General features: G+C 46.2%; 2 protein-coding genes across 3 annotated transcripts in view; one reads left to right on the top strand and one right to left on the bottom strand.

The window, feature by feature from the left end:
* Positions 1-2,684, bottom strand: part of LOC147121994 (nmrA-like family domain-containing protein 1) — a 100,121-nt gene extending 97,437 nt beyond the window's left edge. For both annotated transcript variants that reach the window (XM_085982610.1, XM_085982611.1), the window contains exon 1: positions 2,032-2,684. The gene's annotated coding sequence lies outside the window, so the exon portion shown is untranslated. The remainder of the gene's footprint in view (positions 1-2,031) is intronic.
* Positions 2,485-26,870, top strand: part of LOC147121993 (neutrophil cytosol factor 2-like) — a 99,925-nt gene continuing 75,539 nt past the window's right edge. Inside the window, 3 exon segments of the mRNA XM_085982612.1 lie at positions 2,485-2,868; positions 14,978-15,060; positions 17,849-17,957. Coding sequence (XP_085838738.1) covers positions 2,608-2,868; positions 14,978-15,060; positions 17,849-17,957 — 453 coding nt within the window. The 5' untranslated portion in view covers positions 2,485-2,607.

Below are 26,870 nucleotides of genomic sequence, written 5' to 3'. Positions count from 1 at the left end.
CGTCATCTTATGTACCTTCTTGTACTTTTCTTTAGTAGGTTTCTTATTGCTGGTTTTCTTTCCCGACCTGCAGACTCGTGCTATGTGTCCTACTTTTCCACACTGTCTGCACACTTTGTCTTTGAACCAGCAATCATTCTGGTTATGTGTTGTTCTGCCGCAGCGATAGCACTTCTCTGTTCTATATGACATTTCGTTTGTGCCATATTCTTGCGGTCTCTGTTGTATCTCTGCAGCGCCCCGTGCTGCCGCTTCATATGATACCGCAATGCTGAAAGCCTTTTCCAGCGTAAGGTCCTTTTCAGATAAAAGCCGTTTCTGGGTTCCTTCACTTTGAAGCCCACACACAAACTTGTCCCTTAAGGTATCTGCCAGTCCCGCTCCAAACTGGCAGTGTTTCGATAGTTTGCGCAGTTCTGTTAAATAATTAGCATTGCTTTCATCCTTATGCTGGCTCCGTTTGTGAAACTTGAATCTTTCTGCTATCAGCAGCGGTGTGGGGTTTAAATGTTCCTGTAGTATCGTTACTATGTCTTCAAAACTCTTTTCCATTGGCTTCGTTGGGGTTACTAGATTTCGTAATAATCCATACGTCTTTGCACCCATTAAATTTAACAATACCGATGTTTTCTTGTCATCTGACACCTCATTTGCCTTGCAGTATACCTCTATTCGTTCGACATATGTAGTCCAATCTTCGACTTCATTGTCAAATGCAGTGATACTGCCACTCTTCGGCATTTTGGGTGTGGTTTAAAATGGTGTCTCCCAATGGCTTAAAATGGCATCTCCCGTGCTTTCCTTCCTCCCCCGCTGCTGCCAACGCTGCTCCTGGCGGTTCTTGTGGCAATGGCTGTGCCCTGTAGGTTTCACGCGCTTCTCCTGCGCTGCTGCCAACGCCGCTCTCAGCGGTCCTCGTGGCAATGGCGGTGCCTCGCGGGTTTCTGCGCATCTCTCTCTCCCTCTCTTCGACGCTGCTCGGCCCCTGAACACCGGCTGCGCCCTGTGTGCTCTGCCCTTCTCTCTCCCCCGTCGACGCTGCTCGGCCCTTTGCTGTGCCGCTCGGTTGGGCTCTAGCCCGCCACAGTCCGGGAAGGGTCTGCGCACTACCTGTTGCCAGCCCATTTCGCTGGACCACCTCGACTGGAAAGCCAAGCCTGGCTCTCGACAGGCTCTCCCGAAATTCTCGAGTCTCTGCTGGATGACTGGGCGGTTGCCCGTGGTCGACGCCTGAGTCTCTGGCCTTGACCTCCAATCCACTAATCTCCAGGAACGAATCCCCGGGAGGTGATGCAGAGTTGCAGGTAGGTTCGAACTTGCCTTGTCGCCAATGTTGTGTCTGTGTATAATAAGACACAGACTGCAGGAGAACGGTACAACAGGTGTTTACTCAACGTGGCTCACACTGGAACTGATCTGTACAGATTACTACTCAGTACTATATACAGGTGTGGTCACTGCCGGTACTGCAGTATACATGAGCTGTAAAAGATAGTTCCCCCCTTAAAGGTATATACATTACACATGGCCTACAGTGTGGTCAGAGAACAGAGATCGAGAGCAGGGCCTAGTATGGTCAGGGAGCAGAGATTGAGACCAGGGCCTAGTGTGACCATGGAGCAGAGATTGAGACCAGGGCTAGAGTGAGGGTGGATCTTTGGAGGTCTGACTCACTGTACCAAGGAGCAGTTGGATGTGTTTGTGTCCTCAGTTCCCCATAAAACGGTGAGTAATTGATTTCAGCCATGCTATTATAGTGAAGTGAAGAATAATACAAACACAAATGTCATTCTGAACTTGATAATGACCGCTGTGGGAATAAACAATCTCCCATCTACTGCACCATTTGGTACCTGAACGGCCATGAAGTGGAATATCTTCATACAATGCAACCCAGTCAAAAAAATTGTATAAAAGTCAATCAGCTGGTAACATTGAATTGTATATAGTTAGTGACGGACTCACATCAGAATAAACAGAATTAGTAACACATTGACATGAAATCAGACATAAATCCACAAAACTACTCACCAGTTCTGAGTGTTTTTTGCTTTTTTTTCCTAATTGGGAAAGATGGGCCTTCAGCAGCTTGTTGGCCTTGCATCTGGCCTCTCTGGGAGGTGAATTGCTGCACTGTTGTTTGTTGCTAATTTCCTTGTTGCCAGGGAAACATCAAGGCGGAGCTGCTTCAGTGTGACAGCAGCCAGACCATAGACTGTCCAGAGTTAGATCCTTTATTACATTTAGCAGAGTAAATTCAAGCATCAGGTGTATTTGATTTATAAGTTTGCAACAGAAAAACAAAAGACAAAAAGCATCAAGGATTTGTAGAAAGCGATGGGATTTGGTAAATAATAGACTTTTCATCACCCACATTTTTATAATTCTTCTTATCCGACATCATTATAATGATCACATTTTTCAGACGATTTACATTTCTACACGACCCCTAGCTACTGAATCAAATGCCAATGTCAGTGCATTGATTTCCTGTGAAACTGGTCCGGTTAGAGTTGCAGTTAGTCTCATGGTCACGTTGCCTGCAGTATTTTTGTTGCATATTCTGTCAGTGGAGGAAGCAGCTGGCAAAAGAGGTAGTGTCTGGAAATGACTATAGTTACTAGTTCGCTAGTTAAACCACGGGACACACTATTTCACACATTACAGCTCACACACCAAAACCCAGAGCCCAGCATGTCTTTGACGGATACCATAAGACTGTGGAACGAAGGCATCACCGCAGCAGACCAGCAAGAATGGGTAACGGCACTAGACACGTTTACTGCTATTCTAGAGCCCAGCTCCAAAATCTGCTTTAACATCGGCTGCCTACACCTCTTACTGGGGGAGTTGAACAAGGCTGAGAGGGTAAGTGACTGGTAACTCAATTCCACTGTTCGAAGGAGTGCTCAGAGTAACCTGAGAAATTTTACTTCTTTATCCATTCCAAGAAATATTAAAAAAACAAACAAAAAGATTATAGTTACCAGATTAACATTGTAAACCCTCAACAGCAGATTGGAAATAATAGACATGATATCCTTAGTGAAGTTTTAGTTTAATAAGAATTGTAAGAAATTTAGTTTTTCGTATAATATGGGGAAGCGGAGTAGTTGATTCATTGTTTTATGGATGCAAGCAATTTAATGAAAAAATTGAAATGAAACTGCTCATGACGCAGATATAAATCAGTTTCAAAATATACCGGATATAAATCTAACTGCTGTGTATTACAGTGGTGCAGTTGTGGAGACCACATATATTATCAATCAAATAAAAGCAAAGGTTACCGCAACTTCCTTTGAACATTGCAAATGGCAGGTGTGGGTTAACAAGTGTCAGGTAAAATTCATACCACATGTGCCAGGCAATGACCATCTCCAACAAGACCTCCCTAAGTACCTCCCCCTAATGCTCAACAGCACCACCATTGCCAAGTCCCCCCAACATCAACATCCTGGAGGTCACTATTAACCTGAAAACCATCACCTCCAAGTTATACTCTATCTTGACTTGAATATATATCACCGTTCCAGCATTGTCACTGGATCAAAATCCTGGAATTCCCTACCTAACACCATCATGGGAGCACCACCACCAATGGTCCTGCTAAGTGACACAGCGGTCTGGAGGTCCTGCGCAGGCCACTCACCAGCTTTTACATGGAGGAAACTGCGCATGCGTGAAAATTTGAATGGACCACGTTCAAGGGACCGCGCACAAAAAAAGAAATTAGAGGGAACATTGATCATCACCTCAACTATTGCTTCCCCCATTTACTTCCGAATCCTTAGATGTAGCCCATCAGGTCCCAGCACCTCCTTTAGTTGAACTAACTTCGCTCATATTTTCCTTTTATTTATTATATCTCTTGGCTCACTTTTAACTAATTCAGGGTTTGCCTGCCCTCCAATATCTTCTTTTGTAAACACTGAAGTGAAGTACTTGTTAACTATCCTCGTCAATTTCTGCTTATCCTCCACTAACTCACTATTCTCTCCTTTCCTCTCTGAGCTTCCACCTCACATTTAACAATTCTCTTTTTATTGATATATTTGTAGAATGCTTTACTGTTCTTTTTAGTATTTTGAGATTATCTCTTCATACTTCCTCCTTGCTTTCCTTATCCCCCTTGTAACTTCTTTCCTTATTTTCTCATTTTATTTTGTTATAACCATAGGCCCCATTTACTCTCTTCTTCAATTTTAGTTTATTTCTAACCTTTTTATTTATCCACAACATCCTGAAACTTGAAGTAGTTCCCTTTTTTAATGGTATTTTTTATTCTGCACCCTGCAATGTCCTTTGTATAAAAATATCCCATTGTTGATCTACAGTGCTGTGTGCTAGATTCTCCTTCCACCTCACCTCAGCGAGCGAGCTCACAGTTTTCTAAAGTCTGCTCTATTCCAATCTGGTACCTTTGTTTTTGTACTAGCCTTTTCCCTTTTTATTTGGACCTTAAATTTTATCGCAATCACTACTCCCGCAGTGTTCACCTACATTTGATTCAACTACTTGATCTATTTTGCTACTCATAACTAGAACTAGCAATACCTCTCCCCTTGTAAACATAGAAACGTATTGCTTGAGGAAGGAGTCCACATATTTTAGGAATTCCATCCCCTTTTCTCCATTTACTCCCCCCATCCCAACCATTGAGTGGGTAATTAAAATCTCCCAGAACAATAATTTTGTTATTTCTACTCATCTTACTGATCTGTCTACATATGACCTCTTCCTTTCCCTTCCACAGTTAGGGGCTCTGTAGTACAACCCCACTAATGTAACAGTCCCTGTTTGGGGTCCTCCACTTTCCCCTCCTTGTTATGCACTCATAGACAGTTGTCCGCACAGTGAGCACTTGCAGAAATGTAAATTGTTGTAACAACTCTCTGACCTAACAATTTTTGTTATCCAATTCTGGCAATTGATTTCCACAAATCATATTTTCAAGGTCTCATCAGCAAAGGATCCATCGTGTTTCACAGGGTATTTAACTAGCTCTGTCTGTACTTCTTCCTGAGACCTTTAACCCCAGTCCTAACTAGACACTTGTCTAAGATCTTTAAACAAGGTAATTGAAATGGCACTACAATACAATACAATACAAATCGCTTTATTGGCATGATAAGGTACATCTTATGTTGCCAAAGCATCAAAATACATTTATGGTTGAACACATAAACGCGGTTCCATTCATACAGTGTATAAACAGGTATATCCCTGAGTTTATAAATATACATTCGCCTTGTTTATATATACTCTTGTCTTAGTTTACTGGTTGTCCCTCTGTTCATGGCAAGCTGTAACATAGTGTGCCGCCAGTGTTACACAGCTTCTCTCCTCCCCCAGTAGGAATGGGAGTTTTTGGTTGTCAGTCAGATTTCTGAATTCAGGGCATATTTGTGAGAATTTTTGGTAGAAATTCTCTCTGATGCCCTGATATTTTCCACAGGCTGTGAGGAAGTGCATCTCTGTCTCAACTACTCCCTGACTGCAGTGAGAGCATATCCTGTCTTCTCTTGGCAGCCTGGTCTGCCTGTGTCTGCCTTTTTCGATCGCTAGGCTATGTTCGCTAAGTCTGTACCTTGTCAAGGTTCTTCTCAGTTTGTTATCCTTTACCATGGTCAGGTAATCTGCTATGTTGTATTGTCTGTTTAGGGCCAAGTAGCAATTGAGTTTGCTTTGGGTTTTTGTTGTTTCTGCCCAATATGACAGATATTTCTCCTTTTGCTTAGCGACGATTGTGTTGGGTCGAATTCTTTGTGTTACCCTGTCACTGTCCTGGGACTGGTTATTGTTAGTACTGTTATTAGTTACTTTATTGAGTCCCAGGACTAGTTGACTGAGGGTATTCTTCTTTATGGTCAGCTCTTGGCATTTCAGGGCGTCGTAGTGATAGCATTGGGGGTTGCTCGTTTGTAGGTGATTCCAAAATTTGGTGGCTCTTTTTTGGATAGTGATTATTAATGGGTATTGGCCTAGTTCCGCCCTGCATGCGTTGTTTACTGTTTTCCTTTGAGTCCGGAGGATACTTTTACAGAATTCCGCATGTAGGATCTCAATTGGGTGTTTGTCCCATTTTGCAAAATCTTGTTGTGTTAGTGGTCCCCAGACCTCACTGCCATAGAGTGCAATTGGTTCAATTACTGATTTGAAAATTTTGAGCCAAATGCTAATTGGGATTTCTATTTGGATTGATTTTTTGATGGCATAGAAAGCCCTTCTTGCTTTCTCTTTCAGTTCATTCACAGCCAGTTTGAAGTTTCCCGTAGAACTGATTTTTAAGCCCAAGTATGTGTAGTGAGTGGTTTGTTCAATTTTGGTTGTTCCTACTGTGAAATTTATTGTGGGTCCATGTTGTTTGGATCTTTGCTGGAACACAAGGACTTTGGTTTTTTGGGGATTTATTGTCAGGGCCCAAGTCTGGCAGTATGACTCCAGCAGGTCCAGGTTCTGCTGTAGACCCTCCTTAGTTGGTGACAGCAGAACCAGGTCGTCGGCATAGAGGAGGAATTTAACCTTGGATTCATATAGGGTGAGGCCGGGTGCTGTAGATTGTTCAAGTAGTTTTGCCAATCCATTAATGTAAATATTAAAGAGTGTCGGTGAGATTGGCGAGCCCTGCGTCACCCCCCGCCCCTGTGGGAAGTATTTTGTTTGTTTGTCTCCAATTTTAACTGCACATTTATTGTTTGTATACATTGATTTAATTACATCATATGTTTTCCCTCCTACCCTGCTTTCGATAAGTTTCAGGAATAAACCGTCATGCCAGATGGAGTCGAAAGCCTTCTGGAAATCTACAAAGCATGCGTAGATTTTGCTTTTGTTATGGTGAACGTGTTTGTCAATTAGGGTCTGTAGGGTGAAGATATGATCGGATGTTCTATAGTTTGGCAGGAATCCAATTTGGCTTTTACTCAAGACATTGTGCTCTTCAAGGAAGTTTATAAGTCTTTTGTTTATGATGCTACAGAATACCTTCCCCAGGTTACTGTTTGCACTAACTACTATTGATGAGAATCTATTGTTCACATCAACTACTGTGTGTGAGAGGAAATCTTTTATCTCTGGTTCAGCTTGAGGCTCATTAGTTTTGAATCCATGTCCTCTAATTCTGTTTAATAGCATACCTGCATCCTATAAAGGCACATTCACATTTGCCACTTCAGGAGACCAAATTCCCTACAGCAGCCCTCGGCATTAACATTGCACTTTGGTGGATCTACAATTCTTCATTTGGGTTTAGGAAGCTGTGTTTAGCAACGTAACCATGGGAGGAGCCAACAAAAGGATGCTGCTCTCCCATGATTCGAGTCCCAGAAGTGGTAACTGTAGAAACACCTGTGAAGAACAACAAACTTGCATTTATGTAGCACCTTTCACAATCTCAGGATGTCCCAATTTGGTTCACAGCCAATGAAGTATAGTCACTGTTATAATGTAGGCAAAGCAGCAGCCACTTTGCGCACAGCAAGGTCCCACAAACAGCAGTAAGATAAATGAGCAGATAATCTGTTTTAGTGGTGCTGGTTGAGAGAGGGATGTTAGCCAGGGCACCAGAAGTCCCTTGCTTTTCATCGAATAGAGCCATGGCATCTTTTCCTTCCACCTGAGAAGGCAGGTTTAACCTCTCATCTGAAAGATGTCACCTCCAACAGTGTAGCATTCCTAGCCCAGTCAACTCTGCAAAGTCCTCCTCACCAACATCTGGGGACTTGTGCCAAAATTGGGAGAGCTGTCCCACAGACTAGTCAAGCAACAGCCTGGCATAGTCATACTCATAGAATCATACCTTTCAGCCAATGTCCCAGTCTCCTCCATCACCATCCCTGGGTATGTCCTGTCCCACCGGCAGGACAGACCCACGACGGGTGGTGGCACAGAGGTATACACTCATGAAGGAGTGGCCCTGGGAGTCCTCAACATTGACTCCGGACCCCATGAAGTCTCATGGCTTCAGGTCAAGCATGGGCAAGGAAACCTCCTGCTGATTACCACCTACCGCCCTCCCTCAGCTGAAGAATCAGTACTCCTCCATGTTGAACACCACTTGGAAGAAGCACTGAGAGTAGCAAGGGCACATAATGTACTCTGGGTGTGGGACTTCAATGTCCATCACCAAGAGTGGCTCAGTAGCACCACTACTGACTGAGCTGGCCAAGTCCTGACCGACATAATTGCCAGTCTGGGCCTGCAACAGGTGGTGAGAGAACCAACATGAGGGAAAAACCTACTTGACCTCGTCCTCACCAATCTACCTGTCGCAGATGCATCTGTCCATGACAGTATTGGTAGCAGTGACCACCGCACAGTCATTGTGGAGACGAAGTCCCGTCTTCACACTGAGGACACCCTCCATCGTGTTGTGTGGCACTACCACCGTGCTAAATGGGATAGATTCAGAACAGGTCTAGCAGCTCAAAACTGGGCATCCATGAGGCGCTGTGGGCCATCAGCAGCAGCAGAATTGTATTCCACCACAATCTGTAACCTCATGGCCCAGCATATCCCTCACTCTACTGTTACCATCAAGTAAGGGGACCAACCCTGGTTCAATAAGGAGTGTAGAAGAGCATGCCAGGAGCAGCACCAGGCGTACCTAAAAATGAGGTGCCAACCTGGGGAAGCTGCAACACAGGACTACATGCATGCTAAAAAGCGGAAGCAGCATGCTATGGACAGAGCTAAGAGATTCCACAATCAACGGAGCAGATCAAAACTCTGCAGTCCTGCCACATCCAGTCGTGAATAGTGGTGGACCATTAAACAGCTAACGGGAGGAGGAGGCTCCATGAATATCCCCATCCTCAATGATGGTGGAGCCCAGCACGTGAGTGCAAAAGACAAGGCTGAAGCGTTTGCAACCATCTTCAGCCAGAAGTGCCGAGTGGATGATTCATATCGGCCTCCTCCTGAGGTCCCCGCCATCATAGAAGCCAGTCTTCAGCCAATTTGATTCACTCCACGTGATATCAAGAAATGGCCGAGTGCACTGGATACAGCAAAGGCTATGGGCCCTGACAACATCCCGGCTATCGTGCTGAAGACTTGTGCTCCAGAACTAGCCGCGTCTCTAGCCAGGCTGTTCCAGTACAGTTACAACACTGCCAGCTATCCAACAATGTGGAAAACTGCCTAGGTATGTCCTGTCTGTTGTGTCGGTACCTTGCTACCTAGACACAATTTAGGACTCAGAACTCAGAGATTCAAACATGAAGTGCTTTATTGGAAGGAAAGGAAGTTCTGGAAAGTTCCGAACAAAGGGAGCTAAACTTAACCGAGAACATCCAACCATTTATCTCCTGTGACAGCGCCACCACAGGTGGGAGGAGAACACACAATAGAACACACAATACATAACATTTCCTCCCCTCTTAAATGGAAGGTCCACATTATTCCTCAACAGGTAAGTTACTTTCAATGCACTCAACGAACCTAGGGTAGAGGTAGACTGCCTCAAACCCTGACTTTACCCTGGAGTTTATTCTGCCCCAGTCTTGTGGGTAAGTCACTAAGCCTACAGATCCAAGCGTCTTGGAGGCCGCCGCTCCCTGACAGGATACCGGCGGTCATCGCTGGCTTCCACAGCAGTAGGCACTGACACAGGCCTGGATGGAGAAGGTGCCTGTGTCAGTTGAAAGTCAGGAGTTTGCACAGGTGGAACAGTCTCTTTGACTTCCTGTGTTGGAGAAGAGCACTGTGGCAAGGGATGCTGGTTTGCGGTATCATCCGGAAATAGTTCAGGCCAACCAACTGTTGGAGCCTCTGTGGCTGTCTCTGCTCCTAGCAACAGTTGATCTGTGTGTCTTCTCCAGACGACATCCTCAGCAGTCTCAACCGTGTAAGACACAGGGCCCATCTGCGCGATCACCGTAGCAGGAACCCATTTCGGTCCAGTGTTGTAGTTTCGAGCTAGGACGTGCTCTCCCAGATGAAACCGTCTCTCCTTGGCTCTTTTCTCTCTCTTTTCCACTTGAGCTTGTTGTTGACGATGGACAACCTGCTCTGCCCTTGGAGGTTTGAGTAAGTCAAAACTTGTCCGCAACTGCCTCTTCATCATGAGCGAAGCAGGGGAAGTTTTGGTTGTGGCATGCGGCTCGTTCCTGTAGGACAACAGGAAGCTGTTCAGACGTTGGTGGATTGAGCCCTGACCTTGCGATGCCTTCAAGGCGTGCTTCAAAGTTTGCACGAACCTTTCTGCCTGGCCGTTAGTAGAGGGATGATAGGGCGCAGACCTGATGTGTTGGACACCATTCACATGCAGGAAGGTTGCAAACTCCTGTGATACAAATTGTGGACCGTTGTCACTTACGAGTTGTTCCGGTGAGCCATAACGGCTGAACATCTCACCAAGTTTCTCAATTGTTTTCTCTGCCGTGGTAGACCTCATCACAGCGACCTCCGGCCACTTGCTACGAGCATCTACAACCACCATAAACATCTTCTCTTCGAAAGGACCGGCGAAGTCCACATGTACTCGCTGCCACACTTTTGCAGGCCAATCCCAGGGGTGTAGGGTTGCCAGCTGTGGAACATTCCGGACCCTTTGACATGGGGAACATGTTTTGGCTTTCTCCTCAATATTCCCATCGAGACCTGGCCACAAGAAGTAGCTTCTTGCCATTTCCTTCATCCGAACCATCCCACTGTGGCCTGTATGAAGTTGTTGCAGTATAGGTTCCCTCAGAGGTGGCGGAATGATGACACGGCATCCCCAAAGAAGACAACCTGCCTGGACGGAGAGCTCATTTCTTTTTGAAACGTAAGGTTTCAAACTAGGAGAATCTCCTATAGCTCTCCCTCGAATGACATCGTCCATTACCTCAGACAGGACTGGATCGTTGCGGGTATACCTTCGCACCTGAACTGCAGTGACAGGTGCTCCCTCCACTTGTCTAAAGTAGAAGATGTCTATCTGATGAGGCTCTGGGGGAGTAACAGGCAAGGGTAGCCTCGAGAGACCGTCTGCGTTGCTGTGCAAGTCTGATTTGCGATATTTGATGTCGTATGTGTGTCCTGACAACAGTAAAGCCCACCTTTGCATCCTGCTTGCAGCGAGAGAAGGAATTCCAGTGTGGGGCCCGAAGATTGAAGTCAATGGACGGTGGTCTGTCAGGAGTGTGAACCTTCTCCCAAACAGGTACTGATGAAATTTTCGAATTCCAAAAACGATTCCCAAGGCCTCGCGCTCGATCTGCGCATAGTTACTCTCGGCCTTGTTCAAGGTGCGTGGTGCGAAGGCGATAGGTTTCTCTTCACCCGAAGGCATGATGTGGGATATGACTGCTCCCACACCATGTGGTGATGCATCACATGCTAGCTGCACGGGTAGCTTTGGGTCGAAGTGTGTCAGGACCTCCGATTTCAGCAATGCTTCCTTTGCTTGGGCGAAAGCTTCGTTGCACAGTTCAGTCCATTTCCATGTTTTGCCTTGACATAGCAACTGATGTAACGGCTTCAGTAATGTTGCTAAGTCTGGAATAAACTTCCCATAGTAGTTAAGTAGCCCCAGAAATGAACGTAACTGGCTCACATTCTGGGGTGCTGGGGCCTCCACGATCGCCTTGACCTTTGACGGCGCCTTATGCAGGCCAGTAGTGTCAATCACATGCCCCAGGTACTCAAATGAAGACTGAAAGAATTCACATTTGTTTTTACGAACTCTGAGTCCGTACTCTTTCAGTCGTTGTAGTGTCGCATCCAAGTTCAGAAGATGATCCTCCTCATTTGTCCCAGTGACAAGGATGTCGTCCAGGTAGCACTGGACTCCTGGCAGTCCACTCAAAATCTGATCCATTGCCCTTTGGAATAGAGCAGGCGCCGACGTAATTCCAAACGGAAGGCGGCAGTACCTGTATAGCCCCTTGTGTGTCACAATTGTCAGCAACTCCTTTGATTTGTCATCGACATGCATTTGTAGATAAGCCTGGCATAAGTCTATTTTGCTGAACTTTTGCCCTCCGGCCAGGCCCGTAAAAAGATCCTCAATGAGGGGAAGAGGGTACTGTTCTGCAGACAGCACCGGGTTAATAGTCACTTTAAAATCCCCGCAGATTCGAACAGATCCATCCTTTTTCAGGACAGGAACAATGGGTGTGGCCCATTTGCTCACGCTCACAGTCTCCAGGACTCCATTCTCGACTAAGGCCTCCAAGTTAGCCTCAACTTTTGGCCTAATTGCATAGGGTACAGGTCGGGCTTTGTGAAACTTCGGCTTGCTGTCAGGTTTAATGTCCAGTCTCACGCTGATCTTTTTCATGCTCCCAAGTTCCCCATTGAAGAGTTCTGCATGTTTGTTTAACACTGCAGTCAGACCTGACTCTCCTTTTGACATCATGCGGACTGCAGGCCAGTCCAGCGTGATTTTCTCTAGCCACGCACATCCCAGTAGCGATGGGTAATTTCCCTTTACCACATATAGTGGCAGTTTTGCAGTCTGTCCGTTCAATTTAACTGTCACCTCAATGACACCTCTCATGGCCACAGGTTCGCCGGTATACGTCTTTAGCACAATGTTTGTTGGCTGAAGGGTAAGATGCTTTAGCATTTTGTTGTAGACAGTGTCTGAAACAAGGGACACAGCCGCGCCTGTGTCCACCTCCATCCGCACTGATTGTCCCTCCACCAGTGGTGACACCCAGTAGCCATTTGAATCACCTGCAACCGTCAGTGTGTGCACCTCTTCCTCCTCAGAGGTGTCGCTCCCCTCTGTTTTGCTTGTTCCATCATACTGCACTGAATGAACACTCTTTTTCCTCTCTTGTCCAAATACAGACATTTTGCTTCCATGCTTCCCAGCTCTGTCTGTTCTTTTTTTTACCTCTACAGGCGCGTTCAATGTGACCCTTTTTGCCACAATTTCGGCATTCCAGCTCCGTACACCAGCAGTCATTAGCGTGATGGCCCGTTTTCCCACAACGGTAACATGTGCCGTTCCGCGCACCTTTAGGCTCAGACGACACCTTGTGAACTCTCCCTGTTGAACTCAACTGGTGAGCCTCCTTTTCCGCCATCTCCATGGAGACACTAACTTCAATGGCCTTTTCAAGAGTAAGGTTGTCCTCAGTAAGAAGGCGCTTCTGTGTGGCTGGATTTTGCAGACCCCACACGAGTCTATCTCTAATGGTGTCCTTCAGCACCTCCTTGAACTCGCAGTGTTCCGACAACCTTTTTAAAGCAGCAATAAACATCGTCACTGATTCCACCTCCTCTTGATTTCGTTTGTGAAATCGAAATCTCTCAGCAATAACCAGGGGTTTTGGTGAAAAATGTGCTCCAAGAATTTCCACTAGTTGCTTATATGTTTTAGTTCCTGGCTTATCTGGCTGCACGAGGCTGCGAAGTAAATTGAATGTCTTCAGCCCGATTACACTCAACCGAGAACACCCAACCATTTATCTCCTGTGACAGCGCCACCACAGGTGGGAGGAGAACACACAATAGAACACACAATACATAACACTGTCCACAAAAACCAGGACAAATCCAATCTGGCCAATTACCACCCCATCAGTCTACTCTCGATCATCAGCAAAGTGATGGAAGGTGTCATCCACAGTGTTATCAAGCGGCACTTACTCACCAATAACCTGCTCACTGATGCCCAGTTTGGGTTCCGCCAAGACCACTCTGCTCCCGACCTCATTACAGCCTTGGTCCAAATATGGACAAAAGAGTTCAATTCCAGAGGTGAGGTGAGAGTGGCTGCCCTTAACATCAAGGCAGTGTGAGTGTGGCATGAAGGAGCCCTAGTAAAACTGAAGTCAATGGGAATTGGGGGGAAAATTCTCCACTGGCTGGAGTCATACCTAGCACAAAGGAAGATGGTTGTGGTTGTAGAAGATCAATCATCACAGCCCCAGGACATCGCTGCAGGAGTTCCTCAGGGCAGTGTCCTAGGCCCAACCATCTTCAGCTGCTTCATCAATGACTTTCCCTCCAACATAAGGTCCGAAATGGTGATGTTCGCTGATGACTGCACAATGTTCAGTGCCATTCACAACTCCTCAGATAATGAAGCAGTCCATGCCCGCATGCAACAAGACCTGGACGACGTTCAGGCTTGGGCTGATAAGTGGGAGGTAACATTCATGCCACAGAAGTACCAGGCAATGACTATCTCCAACAAGCGAGAGTCTAACCACCGCCCTTTGACATTCAATGGCATTACCATTGCCGAATCCCCACCATCAACATCCTGGGTGTCACCATTGACCAGAAACTTAACTGGACCAGCCACATAAATACTGTGGCAACAAGAGCAGGTCAGAGGCTAGGTATTCTGCGGTGAGTGTCTCACCTCCTGACTCCCCAAAGCTTTCTACCATCTACAAGGCACAAGTAAGGAGTGTGATGGAATACTCTCTCTTTGCCTGGATGAGTGCAGCTCCAACAACACTCAAGAAATTCGACACCATCCAGGACAAAGCAGCCCGCTTGATTGGCACCCGATCTACCACCTTAAATATTCACTGCCTCCACCACCGGCGTACTGTGGCTACAGTGTGTACCATCTACAAGATGCACTGCAGCAACTTGCCAAGGCTTCTTCGGCAGCACCTCCCAAACCCGCAACCTCTTCTGCCTAAAAGGGCAAGGGCAGCAGGTGCATGGGATCACCACCACCTCCAAATTCCCCTCCAAGTCACACATCATCCTGACTTAGAAGCATATCGCTGATCCTTCATCGTCACTGGTGTTTGTACTCCATTTTTTATGACACTTTCAGATATCACTCATTTTGTTCCCACAATTTTGCCAGCAAGTTGAAAACAGTCACTCTCCTGTTTTATGTTAAAAGGTGAATTTCACCCTACGAGACAGTTGTTATTGAATGAGAATTAAATAGAATGGAAATTAAGTTGACATTAATGAGCCACTGCAAAACACCAAACCATCTTAAAGTGGAGATGAGTTATCGTAGGTTTCTTTGATTGAGAGGAAGATTAATGTGTACTCTGCTCTCTAGGCATTTGATAAGAGCATCTGCAGGGATGAACATTTGGCAGTCGCTTTCTTTCAACGTGGGATAACTTTGTACAAAAATGAAAAGTAAGTTGCTTTTCTACATCATTTTGGAGTCAGCTCTTAATGCTCCTAATTGAAATCAGACTATAGGTACCAATGGTAGACCAGAGCAGGCTGCTTGGAAAACCCTGAATTCTGTCTTTCAAGTTTCAATAATGATCTAGAATTACATTTTAGAAACTGTTTAAAAACACTGTTAATGTGAGAATTATGACTGACTCAAGGCACCGCTTTTATTTAGGCTGTTTCTGAACTTGGTGCCAAATGCATGCAGGAATTTAGTGCTATATGGGTGCAGGAAGTTGGTGCTATATGGGGGCAGGAAGTTGATGCTCTATGGGTGCAGGAATTTAGTGCTATATGGGAGCAGGAAGTTGATGCTATATGGGGGCGGGAAGTTAGTGCTATATGGGAGCAGGAAGTTGATGCTATATGGGTGCAGGAAGTTGGTGCTATATGGGTGCAGGAAGTTGATATTATATGGGGGCAGGAAGTTGGTGCTTTATGGGGCAGGAAGTTGGTGCCATATGGGAGCAGGAAGTTAGTGCTCTATGGGGGCAGGAAGTTAGTGCTGTATGGGGCAGGAAGTTGTTGCTATATGGGAGCAGGAAGTTGGTGCTATATGGGGGCAGGAAGTTAGTGCTATATGGGGGCAGGAAGTTAGTGCTATATGGGGACAGGAAGTTGGTGCTATATGGGGGCAGGAAGTTGGTGCTATATGGGGCAGGAAGTTGGTGCTATATGGGGGCAGTATGTTGATATATGGGGGCAGGATGTTGGTGCTATATGGGGGCAGTATGTTGATATATGGGGGCAGGATGTTGGTGCTATATGGGGGCAGTAAGTTGATATTATATGGGGGCAGGAAGTTGGTGCTTTATGGGGCAGGAAGTTGGTGCTATATGGGAGCAGGAAGTTAGTGCTCTATGGGGGCAGGAGGTTAGTGCTGTATGGGGCAGGAAGTTGTTGCTATATGGGAGCAGGAAGTTGGTGCTATATGGGGGCAGGAAGTTAGTGCTATATGGGGGCAGGAAGTTAGTGCTATATGGGGACAGGAAGTTGGTGCTATATGGGGGCAGGAAGTTGGTGCTATATGGGGGCAGGAAGTTAGTGCTATATGGGGGCAGTAAGTTGGTGCTATATGGGGCAGGAAGTTAATGCTATATGGGGGCAGTAAGTTGATATTATATGGGGGCAGGAAGTTGGTGCTATATGGGGGCAGGAAGTTGGTGCTCTATGGGTGCAGGAAGTTGCTGCTATATGGGAGCAGGAAGTTGGTGTTATATGGGGGCAGGAAGTTGGTGCTATATGGGAGCAGGAAGTTGGTGCCAAATGGGGGCAGGAAGTTGGTGCTATATGGGAGCAGGAAGTTGGTGCTATATGGGGGCAGGAAGTTGGTGCTATATATGGGGGCAGGAAGTTAGTGCTATATGGGGGCAGGGAGTTGATATTATATGGGGGCAGGAAGTTGGTGCTATATGGGAGCAGGAAGTTGGTGCTCTATGGGTGCAGGAAGTTGGTGCTATATGGGAGCAGGAAGTTGGTGTTATATGGGGGCAGGAAGTTGGTGCTATATGGGGCAGGAAGTTGGTGCTATATGGGGGCAGTAAGTTGATATATGGGGGCAGGATGTTGGTGCTATATGGGGGCAGTAAGTTGATATTATATGGGGGCAGGAAGTTGGTGCTTTATGGGGCAGGAAGTTGGTGCCATATGGGAGCAGGAAGTTAGTGCTCTATGGGGGCAGGAAGTTAGTGCTGTATGGGGCAGGAAGTTGTTGCTATATGGGAGCAGGAAGTTGGTGCTATATGGGGGCAGGAAGTTAGTGCTATATGGGGGCAGGAAGTTAGTGCTATATGGGGACAGGAAGTTGGTGCTATATGGGGCAGGAAGTTGGTGCTATATGGGGGCAGGAAGTTGGTGCTATATGGGGGCAGTAAGTTGGTGCTATATGGGGGCAGTAAGTTGGTGCTATATGGGGCAGGAAGTTAATGCTATATGGGGGCAGTAAGTTGATATTATATGGGGGCAGGAAGTTGGTGCTATATGGGGGCAGGAAGTTGGTGCTCTATGGGTGCAGGAAGTTGGTGCTATATGGGAGCAGGAAGTTGGTGTTATATGGGGGCAGGAAGTTGGTGCTATATGGGAGCAGGAAGTTGGTGCCAAATGGGGGCAGGAAGTTGGTGCTCTATGGGTGCAGGAAGTTGGTGTTATATGGGGGCAGGAAGTTGGTGCTATATGGGGGCAGGAAGTTAGTGCTATATGGGGGCAGGGAGTTGATATTATATGGGGGCAGGAAGTTGGTGCTATATGGGAGCAGGAAGTTGGTGCTCTATGGGTGCAGGAAGTTGGTGCTATATGGGAGCAGGAAGTTGGTGTTATATGGGGGAGGAAGTTGGTGCTATATGGGAGCAGGAAGTTGATATTATATGGGGGCAGGAAGTTGATGCTATATATGAGCAGGAAGTTGGTGCTATATGGGGGCAGGAAGTTGGTGCTATATGGGAGCAGGAAGTTGGTGCTATACGGGGGCAGGAAGTTGGTGCTATATGGGAGCAGGAAGTTGGTGCTATATGGGGGCAGGAAGTTGTTGCTCTATGGGTGCAGGGAGTTGGTGCTATATGGGGGCAGGAAGTTAGTGCTATATGGGAGGCAGGAAGTTGGTGCTATATGGGGGCAGGAAGTTGGGGCGCTATGCATGCAGGAAGTTGCAAGCTAAATATTCTTGATGTTAAAGTTAAACATTGCTTACATGATGTATTTTTGGAATTGAATTTTTTCCCCTTCTATTGCTCTGAATTTTGTTATACAGGTATGAAGAAGCCTTGAGGGACTTCATAGAATCCTTTAACCGACTGAGAGGGAATCAGTTGATTGACTACAACCAGCTGGGCCTGAGGTACAAGCTGTGCACTTGTCATGTAAGTACATTTAAAGAGCCAGTACACTGGCACAGGATAGCATTGTTCACCTAAATGCCACCCCCCCCCCTCCGCCCCAGTATTTCATTTCCTTCAAATACTGTGGGCTCCGTGGATTGCTGCACATCATGGCTGCTTCCTGGATAATGGGCACCAATGTGCATGATGATTTTTCTGTAGTTGGATGCCACCTGAATATTAACTGAGTTGTAATCCCTTTCTTTTCATGAAAGCGGATAATATGAAGAGTCCTGTGCTTAGATAAGTACATGTGTGACTCTTTGTAGATGAGGGCAACATCTACCTGGTTAAAGATGTGTATCCTGTTGAGCTGATGCCTCCATCCACAGGGAAAATTATGAATGTGTTGCTCTATCCAAATTAATGTTCATCACTTGCTTATAGAGGTGCGCGCTGCTGATTGCCTGGCCTGATGTGGCAGATGTTCCTTGGGATGGGTTGGAAGGATGCCAACACTACCAGCCCGAAAGAATGCCAACACCATGGCTGTTGTGTCCCCTTGTGTTCTTATTACTATGTAATACAGACACTTTTAACTCATTTTAGTTTACAGCTTTTACTCAGTGCTTTCATGATGTTGCTGCCGCATAGTGCGGAGTGATACAAGATGTCCGACCCTGCACTGTACACTGCCTGGCACAGTGTGCCACATAGCAGTATAAATGCACTAACCAAAGTAGTTCCATATAACAATGTAACAAGTAGTTCCATTTAACGATGTGATAATATAACGATGTAACATCCCTCTTTCTCAAAACACTAAAACATGAAATTTAATTTAATTAAAAAAAATATTATATCTAAACTATTATTATCAAATACAAAGAATCGTGAGTTTTCTTTTCTTATTCGCGATATCGCTCAGGTGGTTGGATGTTGTCCCTCCATCTTGTGGATTTGGTGGTGACCACTCCTCTCTGCGGTGTTTTGGTGTGTTCCGCTCTTGTTGTTGTTGTTGCTGTCGCACTTGGAGTTGGAGTGTGCATGCTCGTGGTTGTTTGATTTGTGGCGCTTGTTTCTGGCATTGTACTGCTTGTAGTAGCTGGTGTTGTCAATGTTGCTGATGTTGTCTGCTGCCTAACCAGTTCAGGTGAAGGTCTGATGTGGAGTCTGTTCCGTCTGTATTGGTTACCAGGTTCGGTCTCTACGAAGTAGGATCTTGGAGTATCAGCTTTTCCAATGACCTTGACTGGATTCCAGGTTTTCAACACCGGGTCTTGCACATGCACTGATTGCCCATTCAACAATTCTGGTAGCATCTTTGCATGTTTGTCGTAATATTTGCTCCCTACGACTTGTGCTTCTGCCAGCTTCTGTCTGAAATCCTTCTGGTCCTGGGGAGGATGTATTTTTGCTGGTAGGGTAGTCTTAAACTTCCTCCCATTCAGCAATTCCACAGGTGATTTCATGTCTGCTTTCAGTGGTGTTGATCTGAGTGATAGGAGGGCAAGGTCTTGGTCTTCCCCCATCTCACTACTTTTGATGAGAGTTCTCTTGACAGTCTGGATCTGTCTTTCGATGAACCCGTGTCCCCTTGGGAAATGTGGGGATGAGGTTACTATTTTGAACCCATACTTTTCTGCCAGAGCTCTGAATTCACTCGATGTGAACTGGGTTCCATTGTCACAGATGACCTTTTCCGGGATTCCTTGTTCAGCAAACAAGCTCTTTGCAATTCTGGTGGTAGTTGTGACTCTCAGATCTTTCATCCTTCTCACAAAAGGAAACTTGTAATAGTAATCTGCCACTATGAGATTGCACATGAAGAGATCTGCCCCAACAGTGTGCCATGGTCTTGACGGTATTTCACTAGGTATCATCTCCTCTTTCTGTTGTGCATTTCTGTATTTCTGGCATATACCACATGCAGAAACCATCTGTTCATAAGAACATAAGAACATAAGAAACAGGAGCAGGAGTAGGCCAATCGGCCCCTCGAGCCTGCTCCGCCATTCAATAAGATCATGGCTGATCTGGTCCTAACCGCCAATCCACTATCACAGAACCATCTCCTGAATCTAACAGAATTAGACACATGAAATAGGAGCAGGATCAGGCTACACGGCCCCTGGGCCCGCTCCGCTACCCACAGGGCCATGACCAATCCGAAACTAGACTCATGTCCAAATTCCTGCCCGCTCCCCGTAATCCTTAATTCCCTTTACTTCTAGGAAACTGTCTATTTCTGTTTTAAATTTCTGTAATGATGTAGCTTCTACAGCTTTTTGGGGCAGCATATTCCATGGACCTACCACCCTCTGAGTGAAGTAGTTCCTCCTCATCTCAGTTTTGAAAGAGCAGCCCCTTATTCTAAGACTATGCCCCCTAGTTCTAGTTTCACCCATCATCGGGAACATCTTCCCCGCATCCACCCGATCCAACCCCTTCACAATCTTATATGTTTCAATAAGATCGCCTCTCATTCTTCTGAACTCCAATGAGTAGAGTCCCAATCTACTCAACCTCTCCTCATATGTCCATCCCCTCATCCCCGGGATTAACCGAGTGAACCTTCTTTGTACTGACTCGAGAGCAAGTATGTCCTTTCTTAAGTATGGACACCAAAACTGTACGCAGTATTCCAGGTGCGGTCTCACCAATACCTTGTACAACTGAAGCAATACCTCCCTATTTTTATATTCTATCCCCCTAGCAATGAAAGCCAACATTCCATTGGCCTTCTTAATCACTTGCTGCACCTGCATACTAACCTTTTGAGTTTCGTGCACCAGGACCCCCAGATCCCTTTGTACTTCAGTACTTTCCAGTTTCTTGCCATTAAGATAATAACTTGCTCTACGATTTTTCCTGCCAAAGTGCATAACCTCACACTTTCCAGTATTGTATTCCATCTGCCAAATCTCTGCCCACTTACTTAGCCTGTCTATGTCCCCTTGCGGGTTTTTTATGTCCTCCTCACTCATTACTTTCCCTCCCATCTTAGTATCATCTGCAAACTTTGATATGTTACACTCGGTCCCCTCCTCCAAATCGTTAATATAGATTGTAAAGAGTTGGGGACCCAGCACTGACCCCTGCGGAACACCACTAGTTACTGATTGCCAGTCTGAGAATTAACCATTTATCCCAACTCTCTGCCTTCTGTTAGATAGCCAATCCTCTATCCATGCCAGAATATTACCCCCAATCCCGTGATTTTTTATCTTAAGCAATAATCTTTTGTGTGGCACCTTGTCAAATGCCTTTTGGAAGTCTAAATACACTACGTCCACTGGTTCCCCTTTATCCACCCTATATGTTACTTCCTCAAAGAACTCCATCAAATTTGTCAAACATGACTTCCCCTTCATAAAACCATGCTGACTTTGTCCTATTAAATTATGATTATCCAAATGTCCTGTTACTGTCTCCTTAATAATGGACTCCAAAATTTTACCTACCACAGACGTTAGGCTAACCGATCTATAGCTTCCAGCCTTCTGTCTGTGGTGTATGTAACCGTTCCACCTTTAAGAGAACTATTTTAAGAGATGCACTACTTTATCTTGGCTGCTGTATACTGTAATACCGGTGGTGACCACACCGGTATATAAGTGCTGTGTAATGATTTATTGGGCAGTTCAGCCTGACCTCCGACTAGTAAAGACCTGTTGAATTTACTCTTGTGGTCTGTGTGCAGTGATTCTTATTAACAATAACTAGAACACACAGACTTAACAGTGGCGACGATGACGATCTTACCCTGCGGCAGAGATATATCCAAGGCAGTTTAACGGGCGTCGAGAAGAGGCATCCGCCCTCATCATCCTGCTGAGAAAAGACTCGGGTCTGAAGAGCAAGGAAGAATCCTGACACAAAGCCTTCCATCAGCAACAGGCAGTGATCATCCCTTCTATCACGGTGGTGGGTAAGCCGATCAGCGACGAGCAGCAAGTCGGCCACATTGGCTGTGAAGTAGGGGAGGGAAAAACGGAGGATATAAGGGCAGAGAGCTCGACCACGGCCGGGGAAAAGAGCCGGACAGAAGTCGGGGCCAGAGGCGCTGAGACTGGGGCAGCGTAAGGCACGGGAGCCGCGGTGAATGCAAACGCAGCCGGTGTAAAAGACCGGGCTGCAAGCGGGCTGGGAGACGCAACAGCGTCGAGAGAGAGCTCGACTGCGACCGGGGAAAAAGGCCGGGCAGCTACCGAGGCCGCGAGGCGCGGGAGAAAATTTAAATTTTTTTTAAAAAAACCGCGGAGAACTCAGCCGCAGCCGGGGGAAAGGACCGGACTGCAAGAGGGGCTGGGAGGCACGATTTGAGAACCGCTGGGGAGGGTGAACGCAGCAATACGGCAATCACCATTACAGCCAGCGGGGGAGAAAGGCAAACGCGGGAAGCCGCCATTTTCGTAGGCGGGGGAAGAAGACAAGTGCGGGAAACCGCCATTTTGAAAGAAAAAAAAAATAAAATAAAAATTTATTTTTGTTTCTCAAGAAGATTGCGAGGATGCCTAAGCGTGGTAACATCAACAATTTCGATCCCGATGTTGAAGATTGGGCCACGTATGTAGAACACATAGAGATTTATTGTAAGGCAAATAAAATATCAGATGAAGATAAAGCACTAACCTTACTAAACTCAATGGGTGCAAAGACATACGGGCTATTGAAGCATCTTCTATCACCAGCTAAACCGGCGGATCAGGCTTTCGCTAATATTGTTGCTGTCCTGAGAAATCATTTGAACCCCACACCGCTGATGTTAGCGGAACGATTTAAATTTTATGCGAGAACGCAATTGAAAGAGGAAAGCAACGCGGAGTATTTAATTGAACTGCGTAAGCTAGCGAAATACTGTCAGTTTGGGGAAAGACTGACAGAGGCACTGAGAGACAAATTCGTGTGTGGATTGTCGAAAGAAGGAACACAAAAGCGGCTGCTTGAAGAGAATGATCTTACACTTGATAAGGCTGTCACTATTGCAGCATCGCACGAAGCCGCAGCGAGAGGCACTGCGGAAATGCAGCTGAAGGCAGCGGTACTCAGCGTAGATCAAATGGCTTTGGGTACAGCGAAATGTTATCGTTGTGGAAAGACAACACACGATCAGAACCAATGCTGGTTTAAAAATCAGGAATGTAGAAAATGTGGCAAGCTTGGTCACATAGCTAAAGTATGCCGGTCAGGAAAGAAGACCAGCAACAAAAAGTCACCGCAGGAAAAGTGCAGAAAGGTACATAAGGTGGCTGAGAAGAATTCGGATGAACAGAATTCGGATTCAGACTCCAACAGCAAGGAACTGGGTAGTCTGAGAATTCACAATGTGAGTAAGGAAGCTGACCTACAAACTATCTGGGTCACACTTCAGATAGCAGGGGTCCAAGTGAAGATGGAATTGGACACCGGATCGGCGTTGACGGTCATGAATAAGCAAGATTACAAAAGGTTATTCACACATATTCCCCTACGGGATACGGAGATAGTATTGCAGACATACACGGGGCAAAGAGTATACCCCATCGGAAAGATAAAAGTCAAGGTGGTACACAAGGGCAAAGAACACCAAGGAATGGACATATATGTACTACCTGAGGGAGGTCCACCACTTCTGGGACGGGAGTGGATCAGGAAAATAAATATGGACTGGCACTCCCTAAAAGCAATAACGGTAGATTCCGGAAAAAAAGATGTCAGACCTGAACGATTGTCCAGAATATTGGATGATGCTAAAGAGGTGTTCCAACAGGGACTGGGAACACTGAGAGGAATTACGGCAAAAATCAAGATTGCAGAACATGCAAACCCAAAATTTTTCAAAGCCAGACCGGTACCTTATGCGATACGACCTGCTGTGGAAGCTGAGCTGGAAGGGCTAGAACGTTCAGGAGTACTGTCTAAGGTGGACTGGAGTGAGTGGGCCACGCCCATTGTTCCCGTCATGAAGCGTTCATTGAGTAACAAGCCAGGGGAACCGGGGAAGGTCCGCATCTGTGGAGACTTCAAGATCACGGTTAATCCGGTGCTTCACACGGTGCAATATCTGCTTCCGCGGATTGAGGATATCTTTGCTTCATTGTCTGGCGGGAAACACTTCACCAAGATAGACCTGGCGCAAGCGTACTTACAGATGGAAGTTGAGGAAGAGTCGCGCCAGTATCTCACAATCAACACGCACAGAGGCTTGTATCGATATAATAGACTGGTTTTTGGAGTGGCTTCGGCTCCAGCAATTTGGCAGAGGGCCATGGAGCAGGTATTACAGGGAATTCCAAGCACTCAATGTTACTTGGACGATATCCTGATTACAGGAGATGACGATGAGGAACACCTTGCAAATTTGAAACTGGTGCTCACCAGATTGAAGGAATATGGACTTCGAGTTAATCGCCAGAAATGTGAGTTCTTTCAGAAACGGATCTCGTACTGTGGTCATGTCATTGACCAGGAGGGGCTGCACAAGTCACCTGACAAGATCGAAGCTGTTGTGAAGGCTCCCGCTCCGGAAAATGTATCCCAGTTGAGGTCGTTCCTAGGGTTGATTAACTATTACCATAAGTTTCTGCCAAATCTATCCACGGTGCTGCACCCGCTGAACGCTCTTTTGCAGAAAGAAGTACCATGGAAGTGGAGCGAGCACTGTAAGAAGGCCTTTCGCAAAAGCAAGGCATTGATCACCTCAGAGGAAGTGTTGGCTCACTTCAACCCAACGCTACCTATTCGTTTAGCTTGTGATGCTTCTCCTTATGGTATTGGAGCAGTACTCTCACACAAGTTGCCAAATGGCTTGGAAAGGCCAGTCGCATTTGCATCCAGATCATTGACCTCCGCTGAGCGCAACTATGCTCAGATAGATAGGGAGGCTCTCAGCCTTGTGTGGGGAGTAAAGAAGTTTAATCATTACCTGCAGGGCCAGAAGTTTACACTGCTGACAGACCACCAGCCGTTGGTATCCATTTTTAACCCTAAGAAGGGTGTTTCGGTGATGACAGCACAGAGGCTCCAGAGATGGTCCCTTTTCCTAGGGGCACATCAATATCAGATAGAATTCAAAGGTACAAAGCAGCATGGTAATGCTGATGGGTTGTCGCGCCTGCCACTACCTACTGAGGAGGAGGCACCGACGGTTGACCCGGTGGAGTTATTTCACTCGACCATCATCGAATGTTTACCTGTCACCAATGCAAATATTGAAAGGGAGACTAGGAATGACCCGACACTGTCCCGGGTCTACGAATTGACAGTAAAGGGATGGCCAGCCCATGGTGATCCACTGTTACCGGCATTCTCAGCAAGACGAGAACAGCTGTCCATCTGTCAGGGAACATTGATGTATGGAACAAGGGTGATTATCCCTCCTAAGTTAAGAGAGAGAGTTCTAAAAGAACTACATGAAGGTCATCTGGGGGGAGTCAAGATGAAAAGCCTTGCTAGGGCTTATGTGTGGTGGCCGGGTATCGACCAACAGATAGAGGGTCTGACGAAAAGCTGCTCAGAGTGCCAAAAAGTCCAAAATGCACCTGCAATTGCACCGCTGCATCCATGGGAATGGCCTTCAACCCCATGGCAACGTGTACATATTGACTTTGCTGGTCCATTCATGGATTCCATGTTTTTAATTGCGGTGGACACACATTCTAAATGGCCAGAAGTGATTAAAATGACTACCACTACCTCGGAGAAGACGATCGCGGTGCTAAGAACGATATTTGCAAGAAATGGATTGCCAGAGCAAATATGTTCAGACAACGGACCACAGTTCGTGTCAGAGGAATTCCAGAAATTCCTGAACAAGAATGGGGTGAAACATTATACCTCTGCCCCATATCATCCAGCTACGAATGGGCTGGCCGAGAGGTTTGTACAGACGTTCAAAAAGGCAATAAAGGCCATGAGCGAAGATCAGATTCCACTGCAACACAAGGTGGACAATTTCCTACTGGCATATCGAAACGCCACCCATGCAACAACAAACCAAAGTCCTGCCATGATGTTCTATAACAGGAGGTTGCGGTCCAGGTTGGACTTGTTAAAACCAAATGTGCGGAGGGAAGTCAAAAACAAACAGTTCCAGCATATCAATAACAAGCCCACTCGGAGTTTTGAAATAGGACAACCGGTGTTAGCCAGGGACTATAAAAACGAGAAATGGCAATCTGGAACAATTCGGGCCAGACAAGGACCCCTGATGTACACGGTAGATGTTGGTGAAAATGTAATGCGACGTCATGCTGACCAACTGGTGGGATCGAGAACAAGGGTCGAGCCCATGGTTACGACAGAGACAGCCGTGGAGGAAGTTAGTGAACCTGAAGCATCTACCTCAGAAGTGAATATACCTGATGATGATGTCCTATCCATAGGGGATCAACTAGATGAGTCACCCCAGCAACGAGAACCAGAGACCCCTGAAAGGCGTTATCCGTCTCGGATCAGGAGGCCTCCTCAGGGACTGAATCTGTGAACTGTTTTTACATGAAGTTGTGTATATATGTTATTATGTTATGTTTAATGGGGAATATATACTGTTAAGCTAAAAAGGGAGGATTGTGGTGTATGTAACCGTTCCACCTTTAAGAGAACTATTTTAAGAGATGCACTACTTCATCTTGGCTGCTGTATACTGTAATACCGGTGGTGACCACACTGGTATATAAGTGCTGTGTAATGATTTATTGGGCAGTTCAGCCTGACCTCCGACTAGTAAAGACCTGTTGAATTTACTCTTGTGGTCTGTGTGCAGTGATTCTTATTAACAATAACTAGAACACACAGACTTAACAGTGGCGACGATGACGATCTTACCCTGCGGCAGAGATATATCCAAGGCAGTTTAACGGGCGTCGAGAAGAGGCATCCGCCCTCATCATCCTGCTGAGAAAAGACTCGGGTCTGAAGAGCAAGGAAGAATCCTGACACAAAGCCTTCCATCAGCAACAGGCAGTGATCATC

The sequence above is a fragment of the Somniosus microcephalus genome, chromosome 3, assembly GCF_052327205.1.
Source record: "Somniosus microcephalus isolate GS21.2 chromosome 3, FLI_Smic_1.0, whole genome shotgun sequence".
NCBI lineage: Eukaryota > Metazoa > Chordata > Chondrichthyes > Squaliformes > Somniosidae > Somniosus > Somniosus microcephalus.
The sequence above is the reverse complement of the archived record's forward strand: the minus strand, read 5'-3'. Positions and strand labels throughout refer to the sequence as shown.